The following is a 22,871-nucleotide window of genomic DNA, read 5'->3' on the forward strand; positions in this document are numbered from 1 at the left end:
CTCTGGTGGCTCCGGTGGCTCCTCGGGCCGTGACCACATCACCCAGAGCGCTGCCTCTGTGGTCATGTGGGCTCACGCTCACCTCTGTGTGTCTCTCTTCTTTTATAATGACACATGTCATTGGACTGAAAGTCTGTTGGGATCATCCAAGATGATCTAGATCAGTAGTTCTCAACCTTCCTAATGCTGTGACCCTTTAATACAGTTCCTCATGTTGTGGTGACCCCCAGCTTCATTGTTACAAATTGAACATAATGAAAGCACAGCGATTAATCACAAAAACAATATGTAATTATATATGTGTTTTCCAATGGTCTTAGGCGACCCCTGTGAAAGGGTCGTTCGACCCCCAAAGGGGGTGTGCCACCTGTGGGGGAGGGCATTTAAAAAGCATAGGGCTGGCCCGGCTGGTGTGGCTCAGTGGTTGAGCATTGACCTATGAGCCAGGAGGTCACAGTTTGATTCCCAGTCGGGGCACCTGCCCAGGTTGCAGGCTCGATCCCCAGTGTGGGGCGTGCAGGAGGCAGCCAATCAAGGATTCTCTCTCATCATTGATGTTTCTATCTCCCTCTCCCTTCCTCTCTGAAGTCAATTCAAGAAAAACATATTTTTTTAAAAAGAAAAAGCATAAGGCTGAGTGGGGGCACAAGTGCCCACAATGCCAGCCCAGTGGGGGGCTCTGCCCACCCCAGGTGGAGCTTGAAACACACCAGACCTACCTCCTCAAGACGCCTGGCCACAGGAGAACAGCACGGCCTGGGCCTCCAGGTGTTGGGAACAGGGAGCCTGGGTGGTCTGTTCATCCCCACCCCTTTCCCTGCCCTGAGCAGTCCCCACTTCCCTGATGCGGGCGGCACCCTGCCTTCTCCTTCGGGCCTCCTTTGTCTCCAAATTTTTTAATTTTGAATCAGTAGTCATTTCATTCATTAGTCAATTTCTTCACCAACGACCTGCACACCTCCCCTGTGCAGGCTGCGCTGGGCGCTGAGGACAAGACAGCTCAGACATCAGCCCGGCCCTCGCGGGTGAGGGAGGCCAGCGAGTGCGTGCACGTGCAGCACCAGCTTCCGGCCCCCCGTGGCCGTCTCCCCTGGGTGCAGGGCCCACAGAGTGCACGGTCGTGGGAGCCAGGCACAGGGCTCCCTGCGGCCCTGTGCAAAGTGAACATGCATTCCCCGTGTTCAAAAATCACGAAGGCTCTCAAGACGCAACCATAGAGCATTAACCCCGTGTGGGACCTTCTAAGTGTGGCGCCCGCGTGTCTGCACAGGCCACGACCCATGGAGCCGGTCGGGCCCACACCTGGCGGGAGCTGCCGATCGGATGCAGGATTGGGGCAGCTGTTTCCCCTCTGCCTTCAGCGTCTCCATCTGTAAATTGGGTTTGTCCTGGCCTCTTCCATCAGGTTGTTCTGAGCATGGGGTGAGTGATACTGATAAATCCACAGAACTGACACCAGGACAGAGTGGATCCCCCATAAATCATAGCTATTATTGTTGCAATCGGTTTGAAGAAGGGGAGAGGGGGAGGGGGCAGTGCCAAGAGTAGCTTCATCAGAAGTGGGGGTGAGTCAACTGAGCCTTGAAACACAAGCGTGTGCTCCCCACAGACAGAGACGACTGAGGATCCGTGCTGACGTGTGGGGCTGCCGTGGCCATCGACTCCCGTCGTGCTGTGCTTTACGTGTTTGCTCACCTTAGTTTATCCCCTGGACACAGCCTCTGGCCCACAGACTCCGCCACCTTCTGGCTGTGTGACCTTCACCACTCCACGCCCAGCTTTCCTCACCTGTAAAATGGGTTTCATAATAGTGCACACCTGCATGCGTTGTTCCGAGGACTGTGCGTGGAATGCCCTGAGCAAAGGCTGGCACAGAGGAAGAGCTTTGGACTTTAGTTGGAGGAAGGAAGCATCTAGAAGTCTCTGGATGGCAAGAATGAGCTAAGACCAAGCGGAGAGGAAATTTACAAAATCACTGGCCTGTGTGTTACTCGGCTACGGCTGTTATAACAACACTCTATAGCCTGGGCGGCTCACACAACAGAAATGTGTGTTCTCACAGTCTGGACGCTGAAGGTTCTAGATAAAGGCTTGGTGTCTCCGGAGGCCTCTCTCCTTGGCCTGTGAGCTCACAGGGACTTTGCCCTGTGCACGCCCATCCCTGGGGGTCTCTTCGAGGCCAAATCTCCTCTTCTTATCATGACACCAGTTGGGTTGGGTTAGGACCATCCTAAGAGCCTCGTTTCGACTTACTCACCCTTTTCAAGGTCCTGCCACCAAATGTAATAAAATTCCGAGGTATTCGGATAAGGGTTCCAGCATGTGGATTTAAGAGCATAACAACCTGTGCTCTTCAGAAATGTCAAGGTCATGAGCGACCAAGAAAGGCCGACGACGAGATGAAAGCAGTCAAGGGCGGCTCGCCCACTGGGTTCCCCGGGCTCCTCTGGACTGGATCCCGGACCAAAAAAAACTTGTTTGTCTTTTGTTATGAAAGACGATCGTGACACAACTGGCAAAATCTGAATAGGCCTGTGGATGACATAACAGTATTCTATCAATGTCCGCTTCCTGATTTTGATTCTTAAAAAAAGTGCTGTCGTTACGTAATCGTTCTTCTTTTTGAGACATATATGCTGAAGTGTTTGGGACTATGGAGCAATCCAGTCTGCAATGTACCCTCAAAACAAGATAGATAGATAGATAGATAGATAGATAGATAGATAGATAGATAGATAATGGAGAGACACAGCAAATGTAACATGTTAACTGACACATGAGTGAAGACCACACTGAAATTCGTGTTTCCATTTTTTTCACTTTTTAAAAAAATCTTTATTGTTGAAAGTAGTACATACCAGTAGGTCCTCTCCCCCCCCCCCCCATTGACCTCTTCCAGCCCACTCCCATCCTGCCCCCTCCCCCAGGCCCTCACCACCCCATTGTCTGTCTCCACGGGTTATGCATATATGCAGTCAAGTTCATTGGTTGATCTCTTCCCACCCACCTTCCCCTGCCTTCCCTCTCAGGTTCAACAGTTCTTGGTTCAAATTTTGCAACCTTTCTGTAAGTCTTTTCAGACCTACAGTGTAAAAATGTTCACACACTGAGCTATGAAACCCCAGGCAGTAGGTAACCATCCAGGGGCAATGCAGTGGGGACGGGAAGGAATGTCAGGCAGCCCTTTCGGTCTTACAACAGCCTTGCGAGGTACTGAATAGAACCCTCGTTTTCAATCTTAGGAAATGGAAGCACAGAGGAAACAACTTGCCCAAGGTCATTCCGAGCACCCACGCTCAGGCCCCGCTTCCAGGCAGGGCATCCAACCTTCCCACCCACTCTGTCCCACTTTTGCCTCCAGCCCCCAGAGCAGCCCCAGAGAAGGCCCTGCCCCTGGGGGAGGCGGGTAAGTTATCCCTGCATTCACAAACCTGTGGTTTCCGCTGGAAACTCCAGTGGCTGCCTCAGCCCCTTCCCGCCCCACAGACGTGCAGTCCTCAAGTTAGATGAAATAGAGACCCAATGTGATCCAAACAAAGTGTTTCTATAAACTCATGAAAAGAGTCCTTATTAGCACGGCTCAGGCAGGAGGCAGGCGTGGGGGCCGTGACACGCTGATCACTTCTGCAGACTCCTGGCAAGTCGTGATCATTAGCAGATTTTGTTCTGGGCAGGCTCAGCGTCAGCTCCCCGATATGGGATTTTACGGGATTTGCGCGCAGAACTTGCCTACAAAGCAAGGTATTATAGGACGGATTAGGCAGTTCCAAACGCAAAGGTCTGGCTCCCCTGTCTGATTTTTTAGCAGCTTTTTAAAGGGGCCCATGGTCAGGGGCTCCATGGCCTCACACCAGAACCCTTGCCTCCTGCTGACTCTAAAACAAGCAAACTTTACAAAAAGATCATTGAGTGGCTTTCTCTTAACATAAACTCATTCTAGAACGCTGGGACTATGTAAGAAGGCATTTGAAAGAGAGGAAAATACCTCTTCCACCATCCAGAGGCTGCCAGCGCGGACACTCTGATGTGTTTCTTGTCTGCTTTCTTTCTGTGTGTACACACGTGTGCGTGTGCGTGTGCGTGTGCATATGCGTGTGTGGGGAGGGAGTGACAGACAGAGAAAGACAAAGAGCCAGAGCAGGGGGAGAAGGAAGCAGAGAAAAGGGCTTTGGAGGAAAACAGAGCTAACTTTGAATTCCAAACCTGCCACTCACTGACTCCATGACCTTGGCCAAGCTGCTTGACCTTCAAGTCCGCAGATCAAAATGGGGAACGTAGAGCCCACCTCAAGGGAGCCATTTTGATTAAATGAGATTAAATTAAATGAATCCGAAGCATTTAGCGAGTTGCCTGACACACAGCCAAATGGTAATGAAATAAATATGCATATAGACCATAGCCTTTTTCTTTCCAAAAGGGGGATCATACTGGCTCTGCGCATTTGTATCCTAACACTTTAAGGGTTTTACTGTTAAGACTGTAGGAAAATAGAGCTCTTTCCCAGGAGCTAAAAAAAAAAAATGTATAACATTCCCACTTGCACCCCATCTTCAGCCTACATTGTGACTGATGTATATTGTGAATATCGTGCACATGTCTGGGGGTGGGGGGGGCGCGTTGTTCTTGCTCTTTCCCTTTGGAATTGACCGCCCCAGAGGGAGCTACAGGCACCTGACAGGCTGCATCACAACATCCAGGAGGCTGATTACTCCGTCCGTGTCCATCAGCGCCGCTTAAAACTGCAGAGTGTGGACAAGGTACTCCTCTCTGGGCCTCCGTTTCCCCATCCGCTAAATTCGGATGGCACCAGCTGTCCCTCAGCAGGTGGCTGGGATGGCCACATGAGATAACCCACGTGAGGCATGATGCCTACCAAGTGCTCGCTAAAAGGTAACGTAACAATTATTATTCAGTTTCTTACATTTAAGAGACATGGTGTCCGTATTAGGAACATCCGCACTTGCGCTACTTGTTTTGGTAAACTGACAGTGCAATGAGCAATGAGACACTGAAATCATCGCCCACAGAGGGTGTGTGTGTGTGGCGGGGGGGGGGGGGGGGGGGGCTTTTCAACAGGGGAACCAGGGCTGGCAGGCCCCCAGGAGCAGGAGGCCAGATGTGGCCAAGGAAATGGAGTCGGGAGGATCCGGGGGGCATGAGCAAAGCCAAGGGCCTCAACTCTGTCCGCACCCGAAGGCACGGCCCGGGCCCTCTTGGGCGTCTCTGAGAGCTCTTAGAGCAGTGGTTCTCAACCTTCCTAATGCCGCGACCCTTTAATACAGTTCCTCATGTTGTGGTGACCCCCAATTTCATTGTTACAAATTGAACATAATTAAAGCATAGTGATTAATCACAACAACAATATGTTATTATATATGTGTTTTCCAATGGTCTTAGGCGACCCCTGTGAAAGGGTCATTCAACCCCCAAAGGGGTCGCGACCCACAAGTTGAGAACCGCTGCCTTAGAGTAAATAACAGAAATGTCATAGATTTAGGGGTGTCCATTATTGAGAGGCAATGAAGAGGAGACACCAGGATCCCAAGTCAGACCCCGAGAGTTCTACCTCCTGCTTGAGTGTGTACCAGCCTGTAGCCTCAGGGGGGCAGGGGGGTCTCAATGTCCTCCTCTATTAGGACCAAATTATCATGTTTGAGGAGCTAGAAACAGCACCCAGAGTGTGTGAGCTCTCAGTGAATGTTCGCTAATCGTGACGACTTCAATCTCTTGTTGGACTCTCATGTCTGTTGCTTTCAGTTTTCCACTTCTCAGTGGACGCAGTCTCCCCCGTGACCCTCTGCTGCTCACAGTGGACGGTGACTGGGCGGGCCCCTGTGAACACATTTCCAGAAAGAAGCAAGAAACAGAGGCTGCTTTCCCGGGGCTCAGGCTTCACTGATGTCTTAGTCTTGACAGATTGACGTGTGATGGTCCAGGGCGGAAGTTGGCAAACTGCAGTCCACAGGCCACGTCCGGCCCGCCGCCCTGCTGCCCGGCCTGGGGTTCGGAACAGTAATGGGAAGGGAACCTCGGGTGTGCGGTGTGCGGCGTGCGGCCTGCAGAGCACGGGAGACATAACTCCACGGAAAACGCTCCCCTGTCGGGGAGGATATCGTGATCTGAAAGGAGCCATTCTATCTGCTTTGGGTCTTTTTAAAAATATGTCCAGTCCTATTAGCCAGGCCTCACCGAGGAGAAAAAGGGCCCTTCTGGCAAATGTTCTGGATTAGAAAGGGAAGGTGTTTTATGAGGTTTTTAAATGTCTCCAACAGGGGTCCTCAAACTTTTTAAACAGGAGGCCAGTTCACTATCCCTCAGACAGTTGGAGGGCCGGACTATAGTTTAAAAAAAACAAAAAAACTATGAACAAATTCCTATGCACGCTGCACATATCTTATTTTGAAGTAAAAAAACAAAATGGGAATAAATACAATATTTGTATTTGCATGTGGCCCGCGGGCCGTAGTTTGAGGACCCCTGGTCTCCAACCTTGGCAGACCCGTGTCCCCTCCCCACGGGGACTTTCCATGGGTGTGAAGCCTGTTTCCCACTCTCTGTGTCTCACACAGCTCATGCCCTCTCCGCCCCAGGCGTCCATCTTCACAAAGACACCCCCCCACCCCAAGGTAGCCCATCTTGAACTTCAGGGAACACTGCTCTCTGCTAGACCAGGAGGCTCTCCAATTCAACCCCCTCACTCAACATTGCCAGCTCGTTCTGCCCAGGCAAGTAGCCAGCTGTCCCAAAAAGCCGTGTGTGTGTGTGTGTGTGTGTGTGTGTGTGTGTGTCCAGGTGTCCTGTCCACCCGCCGTGTACCTGGGAGCTGTGGCCATCTCTCCCTGAACATCCCAGGCTGCTCCCTCACCCTTGTCCCTGCGTCCACCCTTGGGCCCCCACAGGCTGTTCTGGACCCAGCAGCTGAACACGGCTTCTAGAACACGGATCCCCCCATCTCCCCTCCGCTCCTGTCACACTGGGAAGGGAACCCACAGTCGTCCTGTGGCCTGCAGGACCCTCCCTCAGCACTCCTCCGACTTCAGTGTGCACAGAGCTACCTGCGGGGGGTGGGAGTGGGGGTGGAGGTCAAAATAAAAAGCAGCCGAGGACTCCGGAGGCCTGGGCTGGGCCTGGGATCCAGCACCTCTCACATGGCGGGCCTGGTGCCATGATGTCCCTGGTCCCCGGCCACACTGACCTGGCAGCCCTGGGGGTGCCCACCCACCTCCTGCTCCCTGTAGCCCTGCCTGGCTGCTCCAGCCCACCAAGCAAACTCCTGCCCTGGTCCTTCCTTCCCCTCCATTTGGGGGTTCTTGACTCAGAGTCCCTCAGGTTCCACTCCCCACTCCAGGTCTCGCCCCAATGTCGCCTCAGAAGGGCCTTCCCTGGTCAAACAGCTGCCCAACCCACCCCCATCACGCTGTCCCCCAAATACCCCATCACCCTGTGCCCCCACATCACGCTGGCCCCCAGGACCCTCTCTCTCTGCCCCCACCTGGCACTCTTCGCCTCCTGCCAGTGGAGATGCCCTCCCCGTTAGGGCAGCGACTGTGCTGTTCCTCCCACTGCTGTCTTTCCAACATCCAGAAAGGGCCTGGCACATGGCAACCGCTCAGTAAATCTGCGTCAAATGAATGAATGAATGAGTGAATGAATGAATGAGTGAATGAATGAGTGAATGAATGAATGAATGAATGAGTGAGTGAATGAATGAGTGAATGAGTGAATGAGTGAACACATGAGTGAGTGAATGAGATATGTTTGAAAGGTGTCACTGCCTTTGCTCGGAAGCTTTATCTCAGTGACTCAGTTTCTTCGCTGAGGCAACAACAGATCCGACTTCACTTATGAAAAACAAGTTAAAGACAAAATCACCAGTTGGGAGAAGGTGAGCATTAACCCACTGCATGGCCATACACCCACAAACCCCTCTGCCCCCACCTCACCCCACCCGCCCAGCCCCAGTGTGAAAACCCGATGACAGTGTGGTTGTGCTGGGAGGGAAGGAAGCACAGGGCCAAGAGGAGGGACCCTGGGACAGACTTTGGGGAGTGAAGGGAGGGGAGGGAGCTGGGAAGAGCTTCCTGGAAAAAGATACCACAAGCTAAAGGAAACTTTGCAAGATGAACAGGGGTTACTTGGCCAGAGAGAAAGGCCCCGGGGAAAGGGTGCTGGTGGGTGTGGGGTGGCAGGTCAGCCCCGCATCTCTGCAGGCAGGGGGGAGGCAGCTGCCCAGCAACACGCAAAGGACCTGGCGTGCGGGGCCCACACTGGCATTTCCTGAGCTCCGCTAATCCTATTGCCATTATTATCCTCCCTTCACAAATGAGGAAGCTGGGATTTGAAGTAAAGCTGCCGGAACCCAAAGCCAGAACTACCCCATGGCGTGCTCGCTAACACAGCTGGCCTTATCACCCCGTAGCCGCCCAGTCCCTAGAGGGCTGCCCCGGTGAGGACGCGACAGTGGCCAGTTGACTGACTGATGGATTGAATGGACGAGTGAAGGCAGCCCTCCTCCTCCCACTCGAGTTCTCTTCCCCGTGGAGCTGGCTAGAGGCACCACCCAGGCGGCCCATGAGTGAGAGCTCAGCGCCAGGACACATCCTCAGTGCAAAGGAGGGAAGGACCCATGCGGGATCAGGGAGGTAAGGAAGCCTGTGTGCAGGGCTGGAGATAAGGAGGGGCCACGGAGAGGCTGCACTGGAGGTTCCGGAACAATCACCTGTAGTCGGATTCCTGCCCCCCGCCCCCCCTTCCGCCAGGATGCTAGTCCCGGAAGTCTAGGCTGGAAGCCCAGGAACCTGCATTTTGACAAGCTCCCCGGTGATCCTGTGTCCTGAGAGCAACCCCAGGACGAAGCAGAGAGCTGAGCATTTGACCAGGGTTCAGTTCCCACCTCCCTCTCGCAGCTCTGTGGTCTTGAAGGACTTTCTGAACTCCTCTAAGCCTCAGGTAAGAAAAGGCAGAAGGCAAGGCTTGAGACCCATTTATTTTCCCAGCTCTCAGCGGAGATGGTAATAAGGAAAGTGCCTGGTTAAAAGGCTACACATGTGTGTTTGGCCCTGGGGATGCAATAGTAAGTAAAAAAAAAAAAAAAATGGGGCTTGGCCCTGGGGAAGTGAGGAGTGGGGTGACTGTTTACAGCCTGGTGACCCACCCAGGGCCAGTCAGTTCCCTGCAGGTCACAGGTGGCTCTGGGGAAGGGAGGGGGCGGCGGGAGGGGGCGGCGGGGGGCCTATAACCCTGGAACTGGTTGCCTGGCTAGAAGGCGGCTCCCGCCTGCCCTGCTGAGTCCTCACACCTCCCTGGGCCGGGACAGCTGAGTCATGGAAACAGTTAGCTCCTCAGGCTGCACCTCACCTCCCTCCTCCTTCAAGCCCACAAAGGCTCCTTTCACGTTTGGGGGGTGGGGGAGGAGGCGAGGCTGTGGGGCCCTCTCCCCAGGCTGGGATGTGAAATTCAAACTTCACCCTGGAGTTAAATTCCCCACCCCCTGCCCCAAAGGAAACTAAGGGAGGAGGGGGTACCAAGAGCAAAGGACCTGGGGTGGGGGGAGAGGGTGCGAGGGGAGGGGCAGGAGGCCCCGGGCCCTTGCAGTTCTCACTCAAGCCAATCCCAGGGACCCTCTGTGCACCCCAGCCAGCACCCCTCGCCCTCATCTTCCTTGAGAACTTGGAATGGGGAGCTCCTCTCCGGGCACTGATGATGGAAGAGGCCTGAGGCTCACAGCGATTCTAGGCCCACAACACCCACACCCTGGAGGTGGAACAAGTAGAAAAAAGGTGTCTGCCTCCCAGCTGCTGCCCAACCTCAGCTCCTTTTGGGGTCTCCTGACGTTCCTTTTCACTCTGATTTCACCCCGAACCGGATGGTCGGGAAAAGTGAGGGGAGCTCCCTGTGTGGCCCTTGCGCGAGTTACCCCGATTTGCTGAGCCTCCGTTTCCTCCCAGTAAGTGGCACAGTGGCACCCACCTCCTGGGCTGCTAAGGAGAGTACGCGAGGCTCTGTGTACAAGCCCTGATAGGGTTCAAGCCAGTGTGGGTTCTCAACCTCCTTCCCACGCAGACACACGCCCCGAGAAAATGCAGGACCCCGTGGTCACCAGGTTGGTCTGGCATCTGAACCGGTTGGAGATCTGGGGACTTCGGTGAGCACGCTGCTGTGCGTATGAGTTCCTTAACATCTCTGTGCCTCAGTCTCCCCATAAAGCAGTGGGTGTGTGGGGCCTTTTCAGGCCCGAAAGGAAAAGGACAGCTTGGTGGGTTAGCAGGAAAGTGGGAGGCGGGCGGCGGGAGCAGTATCACACCCCGGCCACTAGGTGGCCTCGAGGATAACAGATGAGACCAGGCTGCGCGCACCCCTTCCAGCTCCACACTTTCTGAGTCCTCTTCTTGGCAGGCCTGGCGGACACCAGCCATGGCCGGGTAGGAAGGGCCCGTCTCCCCAGGGTCGGGATTCCTTTTCCATTTTTACAGACCTCCCTCCGAGGTAGGAGGCGGCAGTCACTCCAACCAAGTGCTGACTTGAGCCGTGGCCTGGGAGTTGGATGAAGGCAATGAATGGCCTGCCTTCCAGTCCTACTTCTGGAGGGTTGGATGGAGGCGGCAGGCAGCCTCATCCTGCCCCTCTGTCCTCCCTCCTGCCTGAATGGGGTGGGTGGGAAGGCAAATCAGTCTAGATTCGGATCCGTCCCTCCTGCACTCCCTGGCAGGGTAACCTGGCAAATGGGGGTAACGGTTGGTTTCCCATTGCATGGTCAGTGGGAGACACAGTCAGAAGGTAAGCATTCCTTTCTTTAAAATTTATTTTTTATTGTTGAGAGTATTATAGATGTGCCCCCATTTTTACCCCTTTGCCCCCCTCCACCTGGCTCCTGCCCCACCCCAGGCCTTCATTGGACTCTTGTCCGTGTCCACGAGCTATGCATATATGCACTCTTCCACCCACCCTCTGAGATCTGTCCGTCTGTTCCATGCTCCCAGGCCTCTGGACCTATTTTGTTCATTAGATTCCACACGTATATGCTTTCAGGGTAGGACCCACAGTCTCTCATCCAACCCCACTTCCAAGCGCTCCCAGCTGCTTCCCGATGAAGAGTTTCCCAGTTCACCTGGGAGATCCTCCCCTGCAGAGCTTCTCCCGGAACTCACTTGAGGGTCTTTGCAGCCCAGGAGGAGGTAAGCCCCAGCCACCTCTCCCCAGGTCGGCCTCGCTCAGAAAGACGTCCTCAGAGGATCCTCAGCGTTGGCCGAGCTGGTTCCAGCCATCGGAACGTGGGGCGTGCGGTCTGAGCGCACCTTCCTGCAGACCCGCTGCCCCGCATGGCAGGGCAGCTCTCCGCCCCCCACCCCCCCTTCTCCTGGCCTGGACCCGTGGGGGCGGCAGGAAGCAAGTCCCATCAGCACTTTTCACCGGGGCTGCTTTTCAGTGAGTCACCTCCCAGACTTCCTGCAACAGACAGCTCTGCAGAGCTGGGTCCCACCCTCCAGCAGGGGAGACAGGAGGCTACAGGGTGGGTGCCCAGCGAGACCCACAGAGAGAAGGCGCTGCCAGCACGGCACAGGGGGCACGGGCTTAGGACGTTTTGTTTACAGGCTTTTGTTATTAAGGAAATTGCTGTCAGTCACGGTAATTCTAGCCCAGATGAGCAATAAATACGCTCCCACCTAATCTTATGGGGATTTTATTGGCACCTTGTGGGCAGAGTTCCCTTACCCTGCCCACCTCTTCTCCTCACAGCAAAACCCTGCTCCCCAGCTGTTTACCCCATCAGCGCGGAGCAGCTTTAGAAAGTGCACTCTAAGTGAAGACAGGAGACGTCTGGGCAAAGGCCGGGAGTGGCTTCCTGGTCCTACCTGCAGGCTGGGGGGGGGGGGGGGGGCGGGGTAAAGAAAGAAAGAAAGGGGGGGAACAACGGCCTGAAATAAACCCTCGGCGACCTGGTTGGATCGAGGCGTGCGCGGGCTCCCCCGGGCCTGCCCCGAACGCTGGGGCGGTCACCTGGTCCCCAGGCACCCCCGCTCCGGGAGACCGCGTCCAGGACCAGGGGGAATGTCTCGAGGAGGGAGCCGGTTCGCAGGAGTCGGTTCCAGCGCGTTGGAGTTACAGCTGCGAGCCCTCAGAGGCACCGCCGGCAAGTCCCGGCTTGCAAAGAGGGGAGCCAGCCCCGGGAGGACTCGCGTCGGAGCGAACCCGGGTGCGCGCCCGCGCGCGCGCGCGCGCGCCCCGCGACCGCGCAGGGGGAGGGGAAGCCGCGGCAGCCAGTCAGAGGAACGGGAGTGAAGCCTCCGACCAACTTTAACTGTCAATCAGACTTAATGGGGTATTAAAAAAAATGGGGGGGAAAAACGGCCGCCTTCTAGTTCCGCGCCGCTGCCGCCCCGGGAGCGAATGAATAAGGCGGCGCAGACCCGGGTGTCCGACCCACGCGCGCTCCGCACCCGGGCCCTCTCCAAGTTGGGAAGGACAAAAAGAAGGCAATAAATGCTAACGAGGGAGAGAAAGGCAGCCGGATCGGGCGGCAACTCCCAGCCGCGGCTGGAAGACAGAGGGAGGGAGCCGGAGAGAGCGAGCGAGCGCGCGCCAGGGCGAGCCATGCACGTAAAGAAACTGACACCCGGACCCCCCACTTCTGCTGCACGTTGCTGGCAATCAGAGCGCGTTTAAGCAATTTCCTGAGCCCAAGAATAGCAATGAGTCGGGAGACTTTCGCGGGCTGAAATTGGGAGCTCCAAGCACTTTTCCCCCCACTTTTTTTTTTTTTTTTCCTGGAGAAGGGGTGGGGAAGCGCTACAATTTGGAAACAGCGCTTTTTTTTTTTTTTCATCTTGCACTTTGAAACCGCGGGCCTGCAGCAGGGTACGCGCGTGTGGTTGGTGCCCTTTCCCCCCCCCCCCCTTCCCCTGCCTAAACTCCTCTGTCAGCCTGTAAACATTACCTGCGAATTCCCCAGCCGAAGCGGCGGCCGGGGCAAGAAACTTCTTGTTAGAACTTCCCACCTCCGGCTTCCCCTCCACCCCTCTCACTGTCCCAACCTTCGGAGACGCTTTTTCTCCTCCCCAAGAGGATTTCTCTTTTCTTTTTCTTTTTTTCCCCCCTCTTTTTCTCACCCGGTGCCTTGCACTTGGGAAGAGGTGGTTTCCAGAGTGGCCAGGTGGGACTCCTGTCGGCCCCTCATTCCGTGTATTTATTATTGTTTGGAGGTGTTTTCTTTTTCGATTCCTGTTTTGTCCGGCTCGGGGAGTTTCGCCCCCCGCCCTGCCCGGCTCCGCGGCGCGGAGGATGGTGTGGAAATGGCTGGGCGCGTTGGTGGTGTTCCCTCTCCAGATGGTCTATCTGGTGGCGAAAGCGGCCGTCGGGCTGGTGCTGCCCGCCAAGCTGCGGGACCTGTCTCGGGAGAACGTGCTCATCACCGGCGGCGGCAGAGGCATCGGGCGCCAGCTCGCTCGCGAGTTCGCAGAACGCGGCGCCAGGAAGGTACGGGGGGCGAGGCGAGTCCGGCGGGTGGGGGCTGGAGTTGCTTGGGACCGCGGGAACGGAGTGGGGGGGGGCGGTGCGCCCACCTGCCGCCGCCGCCCGAACCCACCCGTGCCCGCGCCCGGGATCTGAGAGTCGCCCGCCGCCCGACTTCTCTGCGCCACCCGCGGACGCTGAGCTAGTCAGTTTCACCTTGTAAATTTCCCGGGCACTGGACTGTCTGTTTTGGCAGGTCCGGAGCTGATCTGCTCCCAGAGGATCTGTGGCTTGGCTGGCTCTTCACCCCCACCCCGAAACTTGGGAGACCCACCCATTTCCCACCCCATTCCTCCCTCCCCGGGAAGGTGTTGCGTTCCCCCTCCTCGCTTCCCCTCTTTGCAGCCACCGCGGCGAGTGGAGGGTGTGTGCGCTCCTGGGGGGAGCTGGGAGCCAGCGGCTGCTTGCTGGCGCTTCGTATTTTCCTTGGCAACCCGCTCCCCAGCCCCAACCTGGGCGGCTGCAGCGCTGGAGGCACGAAGAGAGAGGATACTTGGTTTGGGTTTGAAAAAAGGGGAAGTGGTCTTTGATGGTCTAGTCTGGCTTGACAGGCGCTGGGAGGCCCAGGTGTTTGGAAACCTGGAGAGAGGGGAACCGGCAGCTGATAAAAGGCCCTTGTTCTTACCTTCAGGCCTGTCCCCACCCCACCCCCCAATACAGCCTGGGAGGGGATCCTAGCCTCCCAGCGCTGCCTGTAACTTTTGGTAGCCCCAGCACCTCTCCCTCCAGCTTCCCCAGACCTGGTGCCGGGGAGTAGGGAGGGTGAGCCGGCTGTCACCCAACTCCGACCCAAACCAGGCTGACTCACCCAGCCCTGCGAAGAGGAAGAGCAAAAACAGGGAATTCGTTTGAAACTTAAACTGTTGAGAGCCAGGGGGGGCAAAAAGGCCAGGGAAGCCAGCTGAGCTGACAGGGGGCCACATACCTAGGAGATTAAGTAAATATGTAGAAAACCAAACCTGCATGTAATTCCAGGTTGCTTTTGTTTTGTTAAATGCTGCCCTGAGATTTACAATTCCTCGGGGGTGGCTGGGACTGGGACTGAACTTTGGAGCCTGAGCTATCAGCCAAAGCTGATCACCATTTAACTCTTCCCTCGCCAGCCGGCGGGGGCGTCCTGGCCCGGCGAGCTGGGGTCTGCTGTCCGGGGCTCCCACTTCTCCTTGGGTGGTTTGGACAGCTGCTTGACCTTGCAGTTGGAAGGGCCGTTCAGCAGTGTTTTTAACCCTTGGACACACAGAAAAAGGAGAAGTCAGACTTGTTCTCGGCAGTTTCATTTCCTCGGGGTGATGCCCCCCCCCCCCCGGAAGGGTTCCCCAAGCCCTTTTCGGAGGGGGTCAGGAGGGCAGAGGAGGGTGTCCTTGCAGGAGGACGTGGCGTTGAGCACAATCGCGTGTGATTGTCATTCCTTAGCTGTCTGCGTCCCACAGAAACTTTCTTCTGACTCTCCCAGCTGGCCCCAGTCCTGGGTCTCTCACTGCTCCTGTGACTGGCTGCAGTAGGCACATGAAGAACTCCTTTAGTCAATCTGGAAAAACTTGACTGACTATAAACAAGCCTAAATTGAAAGAAGTCTATGGCATTGCGGGCGGAGGAGGGAGAGTGTAGAGGGGGCCCTGCAAGTTCACACTCTGGGAACCGCACCCCACCTCACTCGGGTTGGACCGTCTCTTCCAGCGAATGAACCCAGGACCAATTGGAAATATCTTAAAGTGGCATCAGGTCCCCAGAAACAGGATCCACGGGGCCTCCCAGTGCCATTCGCCCTAGGTTCAGTCACCAGACCTGTCGGGATGACCAGGAACGCTCCCTGTAACTCATAATTATCCGGCCAATTACTGGAGCGACTTTTGGATGAGCTGTCCTCTCTCTGTCACACTGTCACGGTGGGAAATTTGGGATCTTGCCTGAGTCCATCTGGGCCCAGTGAGAGGGCCTTGGGACACTCTCCAGACCTAGGAGTGTTTGGGGGCCCAGTGGACTTGGGGACCAAGGGGCAAGTGTGGTGGAGGGGTGAATTTCCAGGAGACTGCCGGGTGGGTGATGTGAGCCATGGGCCTTGGGTAGGTCCTGGAGCTGCTGGAGAGAGCTGGTAGGGCAGCGCCCCCTGCAGCCTGCAGTGAGGTTACACAGGCGGTAGTGTCAAACCACAGATGACTGTCCCTCCTTTTCCAGCTTGGATTTGGGGTGGATTTGGGGTGGGCTGGACTCTGAGGGGGACAGGCCCCCAGAGAGAAAGAAAGGAGGAAGAGCAGAGTTGCAAACAGCCAGCAGGGCCAGGAAAGGTCTGTTTACTTTTGGGGGCGAGTGCCTATCCAGTTTCACACAATGACCTTGAGTCCAACAGGATTTGGCAATATTTGTGGACAGTAGTGTGCCTTAGGCCGTAAAGGTGACCCAAATAAGGGCTTTTCTTAAAGGGACACAAAGGCTTCAGGAGTTAGAAAGGTCCCCACCATGTACCGAGGGCGCCACGGCAGGGCCAGGCAAGGTTAAGGTCTCTAAGGAGAAGGGTCTTCCTTTTTATTTTCCACATCCTCCTAGGGTTCCTCCCATGAAAGCGTTTATAGAGCTCGGGCCCATCCCTCTTCCCCCCAAAGGCTCCTGGCCAGCTAGTCAGCTGGCCCAGCCTCCAAAGTCTTTGACCTTGACATGGTTTTTGCAGGAGGAGGGGGAGGAGGAGGAGAAGTGGACTGTTTGTTTGGAAGTATTTGCAGTGGCTGTTCCAGCCTTGGGTCCAGTATGAGGAAGTGGCTGGACCAGAGGCCTGATCCCTGATGGCAGGCTTCCCGAGGCAGGGGCCACACACCAGGGCCTGAGCGCCCCATCGAGAAGGGGTAGAGCCGGGACTCAGGGACCCATTTCAGGGAGGTGGTGTGAGAACTGGCTCGCAGTTGCGTCTGCCTTGCTACTACTGAATGTACAGTGTGTGCGTCTCTAGCCCTGTTCCTAAAGGAGCTAGCCGTGAATGAATCTCTGATGTAGATCTGTGAATCCCATTCTCCATCACATCCATTCAGCAAATCCCATGTTCTCCTTCCAGTGTTGGTGCAGCTCTGGGTCCAGGTTAGGGGGTGGATACAATAGAGAGGAATAAAGACAGAGAGACGTGGCCAGGTGCTTACAGTGAAGGTGCAGATTACAGCGTGCATTAGTTTCCCGCGGCCGCCATCACAGATTGCCACAAACCTGGTGGCTTACAACAATAGCAACATATTCTCTCACAGCTCCGGGGGCCAGAAATCTGGAATCAAGGTGTTGGCAGAGCCCCACTCCCTCCAGAGACTCTAGGGGACAACCCTTCCTTGCCTCTTCCAGCCCCTGGTGACTCCCCGTGGCTCCTGGGTGGTGTCCTTGGTGTGTGGCAGCCTCTCTCCAGTCTCTGCCTGTCTTCACGTGGGTGTCTGCTTTGCCGCTCTGTGTGTCTGGGTCCTCTCATCTTCTTATGAGGACACACGCATTGGATTTAGGACACACACTAAATCCAGTGTGACCTCATCTTGAGCTCCTTAACCAATTACCTTCCCAAAGACCTTTGTGGACGATAAAAGGGGCCACCTGCGAACCCTGACAAGCTCAGGGGAGGCCAGCATGGCAGGCCCTGCGAACTCAGACGGAAGGTAACCACAGAGGGTGACCGGAACATGAAAATCCCTCAGGAAAAGTGAGTCATCGCGGTAGTCACATCCTGGGCCTGTGGTTTCCTTGACGAAGATCAAGCTTTACCTTAACGGAGCCTGTCCGTTGTCTTTAAGATAACGTGCCTTTGAACTGTCAGAGGCATCTCCTTTTTCAGGCCCCTCAGGGCTCATCTAAGCACCGGAGCAGAGACCAGAGACCCTTTACTGTTCCCTTGTTCCCTGAACACCATCTCTGCGTGCTGTAAAGATTAACTGCTAGCTATCCCGTACCCAGCGATGTAAGAGAAGTATGTGTTTCTCCATTTTTCTTTTTATCCAACCCCAGGGATTCCCTCTCCCCTTTGCGTTCTCCCGCCCCCTTAATCTACCCGCGTTGGATTTCATGTCACCCCCCTGTGTCTCCTCCTTTGATTCTAGTGGAAAACGAGCTGCAAAACTGCCATTCTCCAGAGCGTCTTCTCAGTTCATTGAGATTTTGCTTTCTGGCTGTTGTCAGTTTGGCTCAAATAGATTCATAAAAACATTCTGTACAAGTTTGGACATTTCCTATGTCAACACCCTATTTCCAAATAAGGTCACGTTCAGAGTTTCCAGGTAAACATGAATTTTTGAGGGGACACAAAACAGAGGGGGCCCCGTGGAGCTGTTAAACTAGCTCAGGGAAAGCTTCATGGGTGAAGTGGCATTTGAGTGAGCCTTGAAGGTCAACCAGCCCAGCCGGTGTGGCTCAGTGGTTGAGCGTTGACCTATGACCCAGGAGGTCACGGTTCAATTCCTGGTCAGGGCGTATGCTTGGGTTGCGGGCTCAATCCCCAGTGGGGGATGTGCAGGAGGCAGCCCATCAACAACTTTCTCTCATCATTGATGTTTCAATCTCTCTCTGTCTCCCTCTCCCTTCCTCTCTGAAATCAATAAAAATATATTTATTTTTTTTAAAAAAGAGTCAACCAGAAGGGATGTAAGAAGGGTGATCTAGATGCAAGAAACCACCTGATTAAAGGCTGGGTTCGGGCTGGAATTGAAGGAGGGAGGGAGAAGGCAAAGAAGGAAACTATTGCAGAGCTTGAGAGGTGAGCAGGGACTTTGTACCTCACACTCAGCGTTGGGCCGGTACTGATGAGAACAGGAAAAAGGAGAGAGAGGAGAGGGGTTCAGACCGGTCATCTTATGGGACGACGCAGAGTCGTCAGGGCAAAATTGCTGCACTAAACAATCGGTATGTGATCAAGGTCACAAAGGCATGGGGAGCTTGGGAGATAGCAGTGCCATCTCCCCAATCCTCACCCCAAAAGCAGCCTTTGGTGGGAGTTTCTGGGAGAAGTACCAGGCTTCCAATTGGTAGGCAGGTAGGCAACCGTCCTACCTGCAACATGGAGGAAAAGCCTTTTCGCTCTTAGCATCCGGTCCTGAGGTTTCAGACAATGGGCCTCACAATTCGGCCTGTCCCATGAATAGACAAACGCCTCCCTCTGTCCGCCCCACCTCCTTCCCCTGGGGAACAACAGCAGCCACCTCTAGGGTCGCGCCCCCTGCTGCCTGGCTCACCTGGGCTGGGAGGCCAGACGCCAGAGGGTTCTAGACTGGGCTCTGCTGAGACCCCGCTTCTGCTGCAGCTAAGAAACACACCTGTGAAATGAGAGGGGCCACCGTGACCGCTAAGATCCTGGCCCGCTCTAAAATTCTCATATGTGGATCGGCCATCCCAGGAAAGGAACCGATCGCCAAGCTCCCTGCGTTGCCAGGAGACTCCTGCACAAACAGCTTGTCCTTGTGGCTGCTCATCCAGCCTTTCTTGCTAGCCATGAGATCCCACTTAATGAAAAAGCAGCAACTCAGTTAGGAAACACACCCTTGGGGGGTAGGACTGCCCCGCCCCCACCCTCAGCAGCCACCCGGTAGCCACCTGCCATGGATTCATTTCTCCTCTTGTAGGAGATGTGAATATTTTCAACCTGTAGCTTTCAAGGTAATGCGTGGCCTACGTTTTCCGACTAGCATGTCAAGCACAACTTCCTGTTTATTGTCCTAAAATCACCAAATTGTCTATTTGGGCTTCAAAGAATGCTCCCTAGGTCCAGTAGCACGGAACCCGAATCAAGAGGTGCTGCTCCGGCCGGGCCGGCGTGGCTCAGTGGTTGAGGTCACGGTCCCTGCTTTGGTCGACCTAGCCCACTCCAGGCGCTTCTGAACTTTCAGCTTTTCTAAGCCCAGGACTTCTGTGGACCCCTGCACAGAGCTCTCCCAACCTCCTTAGCATGCTGGGTACTTCCGCTGGTTCATTTCCATCTTCTTATTGTTTGAGGTGTCACTGAGAAAACCGTCTCGACCATATTCAGGAGAAGTTAGCTCTTAGCTATCCTTTTCTTTTACTTTTTATAATGTACTAGAGGCCCAATGCATGAAGATTTGTGCAAGAATAGGCCTTCCTTCCCCTGGCTGCCAGCACTGGCTTCCCTCCGGGACCTGGGCCGTCGCTCTGGCTGCTGCCTTCCACCTTCGCTCCGGTCCTGCCGCCCTCCTGTAGCTCCCTCCACCAGCCCCCGCTGCCCCCTCATAGCAGGTGACCCGCCCTGCCCTGGCAGCTCTGTGCCTGCACGCCCGCGCTGCCCAGAGGTCTGGAGCAGCCAGGACGGGGCTGAACACAAGCGTCCCGTCCCAGCCACCGCCATCTTTGGCGCATCAGTTTGCATATTCCCTCCTTATTGGCTGTGGGCACTGTCATCTTTGTCATGGAGTGACAGTTAATTTGCATATTCTGTCTATTAGATAGGACTTTTATTGATTTCAGAGAGGAAGGGAGAGGGAGTGAGAGAGAAAGAGAGAGAGAAACATCAATGATGAGAGAGAACCATTGATCGGCTGCCTTCTGCATGCCCACCCTGGGGATTGAGCCCAGAACCCAGGTATATACCCTGACCAGGAATCAAACCATGACCTCCTAACTCATAGGTCAATGCTCAACCACGGAGCCATGCCGGCTGGGCTTAGCCATCCTTTTCTATCCTGGAAAGAGGCCTGGCAATCACTGCCACTTGTCCTCGAAGACCTGGTTCCCACCTGCTGCCGCCAAAACCCAGCATCCTCTGGGCACCTGTGCAGGAAGCGCTCCAGACCCAACACCCTCTCCTTGGTCTCTGGGCAGAAGCAGGAGCACATTTAGCATGTGGTAAGCCGTGCTCCCTGTTGGCGGCAGAAGACACAAGCTGAGACATGCACCCCGTGTATAGGACATTCGAAGGGAAATGTGAGACGTTATTCAGAAGAAGCAGGCAGGTCAGGAAGCAGTCGCAGCCAAAAGCGCAGGAGAAAAGTGAACCTCAAACGTGCGCTTGTCTCCCGTGGACGGGTGAGGCCCTTAGGATGAGTTATGAAGATGCGGGCCTGTCTGGAGTCCGAGAAAGAGAGTGGGCAGGACAGGTGAGGCCACCAGTGGTTGACGGCACTCATTCAGTCATTCGGCAAACCCGAGCCTGGACTCCTTCTTCCTTCTTCCCGCCATGGTCTCATCCGTGGGCCTTGCCGCGTTTGTCTTCTCCTTCCCACTTCCTAGTCCTACGCTCTAACCGGCTATTTTATGCGTCTTGTTTATCACCTGTCTGCCCCTCACGAAACTGTCAGCTCTAGGTGGGGATGTTTGTCTGCACTGCTCACTGCCATATCCCCAGTGCCTGAGGAGGGAATGTGCCCTGCCCCCTAACCTTTCTCCCCCCGCCCCCCATCCCTTATCCAGCTCCCCGACCCCCGCCAGGCCCCCCTCACACACCACACTCTCACCCCTCATTCTCTGTGCTCCCGCACACTGGCCTCCTCAGTTCCCCACATGTCCTTAGGCTCCTTGTACTATAGGAGACCATGGTCGTCCCACATGTGACTACAGTAGCATATGTGGCTGTGGTACTGCACGTGGCTGTAGTATTGTCTGTGACTGCAGTACTGAGTGTGAGTGGTACTCCACGTGGCTGTAGCGCCATCGTGACTACAGTAGCATATGTGGCTGTGGTACTACACGTGGCTGTAGTATTGTCTGTGACTGCAGTACTGAGTGTGAGTGGTACTCCACGTAGCTGTAGCGCCATCGTGACTACAGCAGTCACGTGACTGTGGTGCCAGACATGATGGATAGGGTCCGCCGGGGTGCAGTATGTGACTGGTCCTCTGTGTGACTACAGGACCGCACGTGACCGTGCTACCATACAGGACCGGACAGGGCTTTGGCACGTTTGCTGGGTGGCCCATGCCCAGGGCGGGTATGATCACCAGCCCATTTCTAAGATGCAGCTGAAGTGAGTTGTCCAGGATGCTTGGCCTGAGTTAGACTTTGAACCCCAGATCCCGAGCTTCAAAAGCAGGGCCTTTCCTGCCAGAAGAAGTCACCTCAGCGGCTGCCTGCCCCAGTCGGGGTCATGGGGAGGTCAAGAGACAAGCTGTGGCAGAGCGGGCCTGGCGCACACAGGGTTCTGCCGAGAGGGCCGATAAGCAGCCGCCGAGTCAACAGGATGTAGTTAACATTACTTTTACAAAAACAGTTTTTTAGCCACTGAGTAGCAGTATTTGCATACAATGACTGGGATGCTTGCCAGGGGATTAAGGTAGTCATTGGTTATCGGGCTCTGCTTCAAACAAGAAACGATAAGCAGAAAACCAGCAGCAGTGCAGTGTAGCACCTCAGATATGCAGGGAGCCAGCTCTCAGGGACAGTGAGCGCTACTCCCTCCAGCTAGACCTGAGGTCACTAAGCCGCAGCCTTTGAAGTGATCCTAGGGCTGTGATAGGACGGAGAAGGGAGAGATCGTTATAAATTAAGGGAGACCTTGGAAGACTTCTTGAAGGAGGTGGCCACTGAGGGTTACTGTGAGTCTTAATCTTTTGCTGGTTATAAAGCCCTTAGAGCAGTGGTTCTCAACCTTCCTGATGCCGCGACCCTTTAATACAGTTGTGGTGACCCCCAATTTCATTGTTACAAATTGAACATAATGAAAGCATAGTGATTCATCACAAAAACAATATGTAATTATATATGTGTTTTCCGATGGTCTTAGGCGACCCCTGTGAAAGGGTCGTTTGACCGTCGAAGGGGTCGCGACCCACAGGTTGAGAACCGCTGCCTTAGAGGCTCTGAAGAACGCCCCAAGAAGAATGCACAAAGATTCATGTTTTTATACTTTTAAGGGACCCCCAGCCCCACCCCCGTGCCTATCTCAGACTCCAGGTTAAAAAGGCCTGGACTAGATCTGATCAAAACCCATCTAACTCCTTCTGGTTTGGATTTAGGTCCAGGACTGGAGCTCAAGTCAGTGGCAGGGGACCGCCTGGTATCTTGTAACCCAGAAGCCAGGAACAAGCCCGGGGTGGACAGTACAGATCTGTGGCCTGGTGGTGCTTCATGCCAGCAAAGGCCACCCAGCCCAAGCCTGTCTGACTCCACTGCCGTCTCCTGCTTTAGGAAGGTGACCTTGAATTCCCTTTCAGTGGCCTTTCAGGGAAGGGGCTAGAAAGCATTTGGATCAATGAACCATGTGGTCATTTTGTCCACACTGAAAGGGACCCCTGGGATGTTCAAGGATAATTGTCCCCTGTCTAGAGACTTGGCCATCCGCACCCTGACAGCCCCCAAGGCAGACCCCAGCACCAGTGGATATTTATTTGATTGATTGATATTATTGATTTCAGAGAGGATGGGAGAGGGAGAGAGAGATAGAAACATCAATGAGGGGAGAGAGT

General features: G+C 54.9%; 1 protein-coding gene and 1 long non-coding RNA gene across 2 annotated transcripts in view; one reads left to right on the forward strand and one right to left on the reverse strand.

Annotated features, from left to right (window-relative positions):
- Nucleotides 1-10,814: 10,814 nt before the first annotated feature.
- Nucleotides 10,815-13,868, reverse strand: LOC308516627. The gene is made up of 3 exons (XR_013995767.1): nucleotides 13,666-13,868; nucleotides 13,107-13,383; nucleotides 10,815-11,859 (listed from the first exon to the last, which is right to left on the reverse strand). It is a non-coding gene; the product is annotated as an uncharacterized lncRNA (long non-coding RNA).
- DHRS3 (dehydrogenase/reductase 3) overlaps nucleotides 12,220-22,871 on the forward strand; it is a 41,557-nt gene continuing 30,905 nt past the window's right edge. Inside the window, exon 1 of the mRNA XM_081087667.1 lies at nucleotides 12,220-13,473. Coding sequence (XP_080943793.1) covers nucleotides 13,279-13,473 — 195 coding nt within the window. The 5' untranslated portion in view covers nucleotides 12,220-13,278. The remainder of the gene's footprint in view (nucleotides 13,474-22,871) is intronic.

This window comes from Myotis nattereri (genome assembly GCF_964212035.1).
Source record: "Myotis nattereri genome assembly, chromosome: 3".
NCBI classification, from domain to species: domain Eukaryota; kingdom Metazoa; phylum Chordata; class Mammalia; order Chiroptera; family Vespertilionidae; genus Myotis; species Myotis nattereri.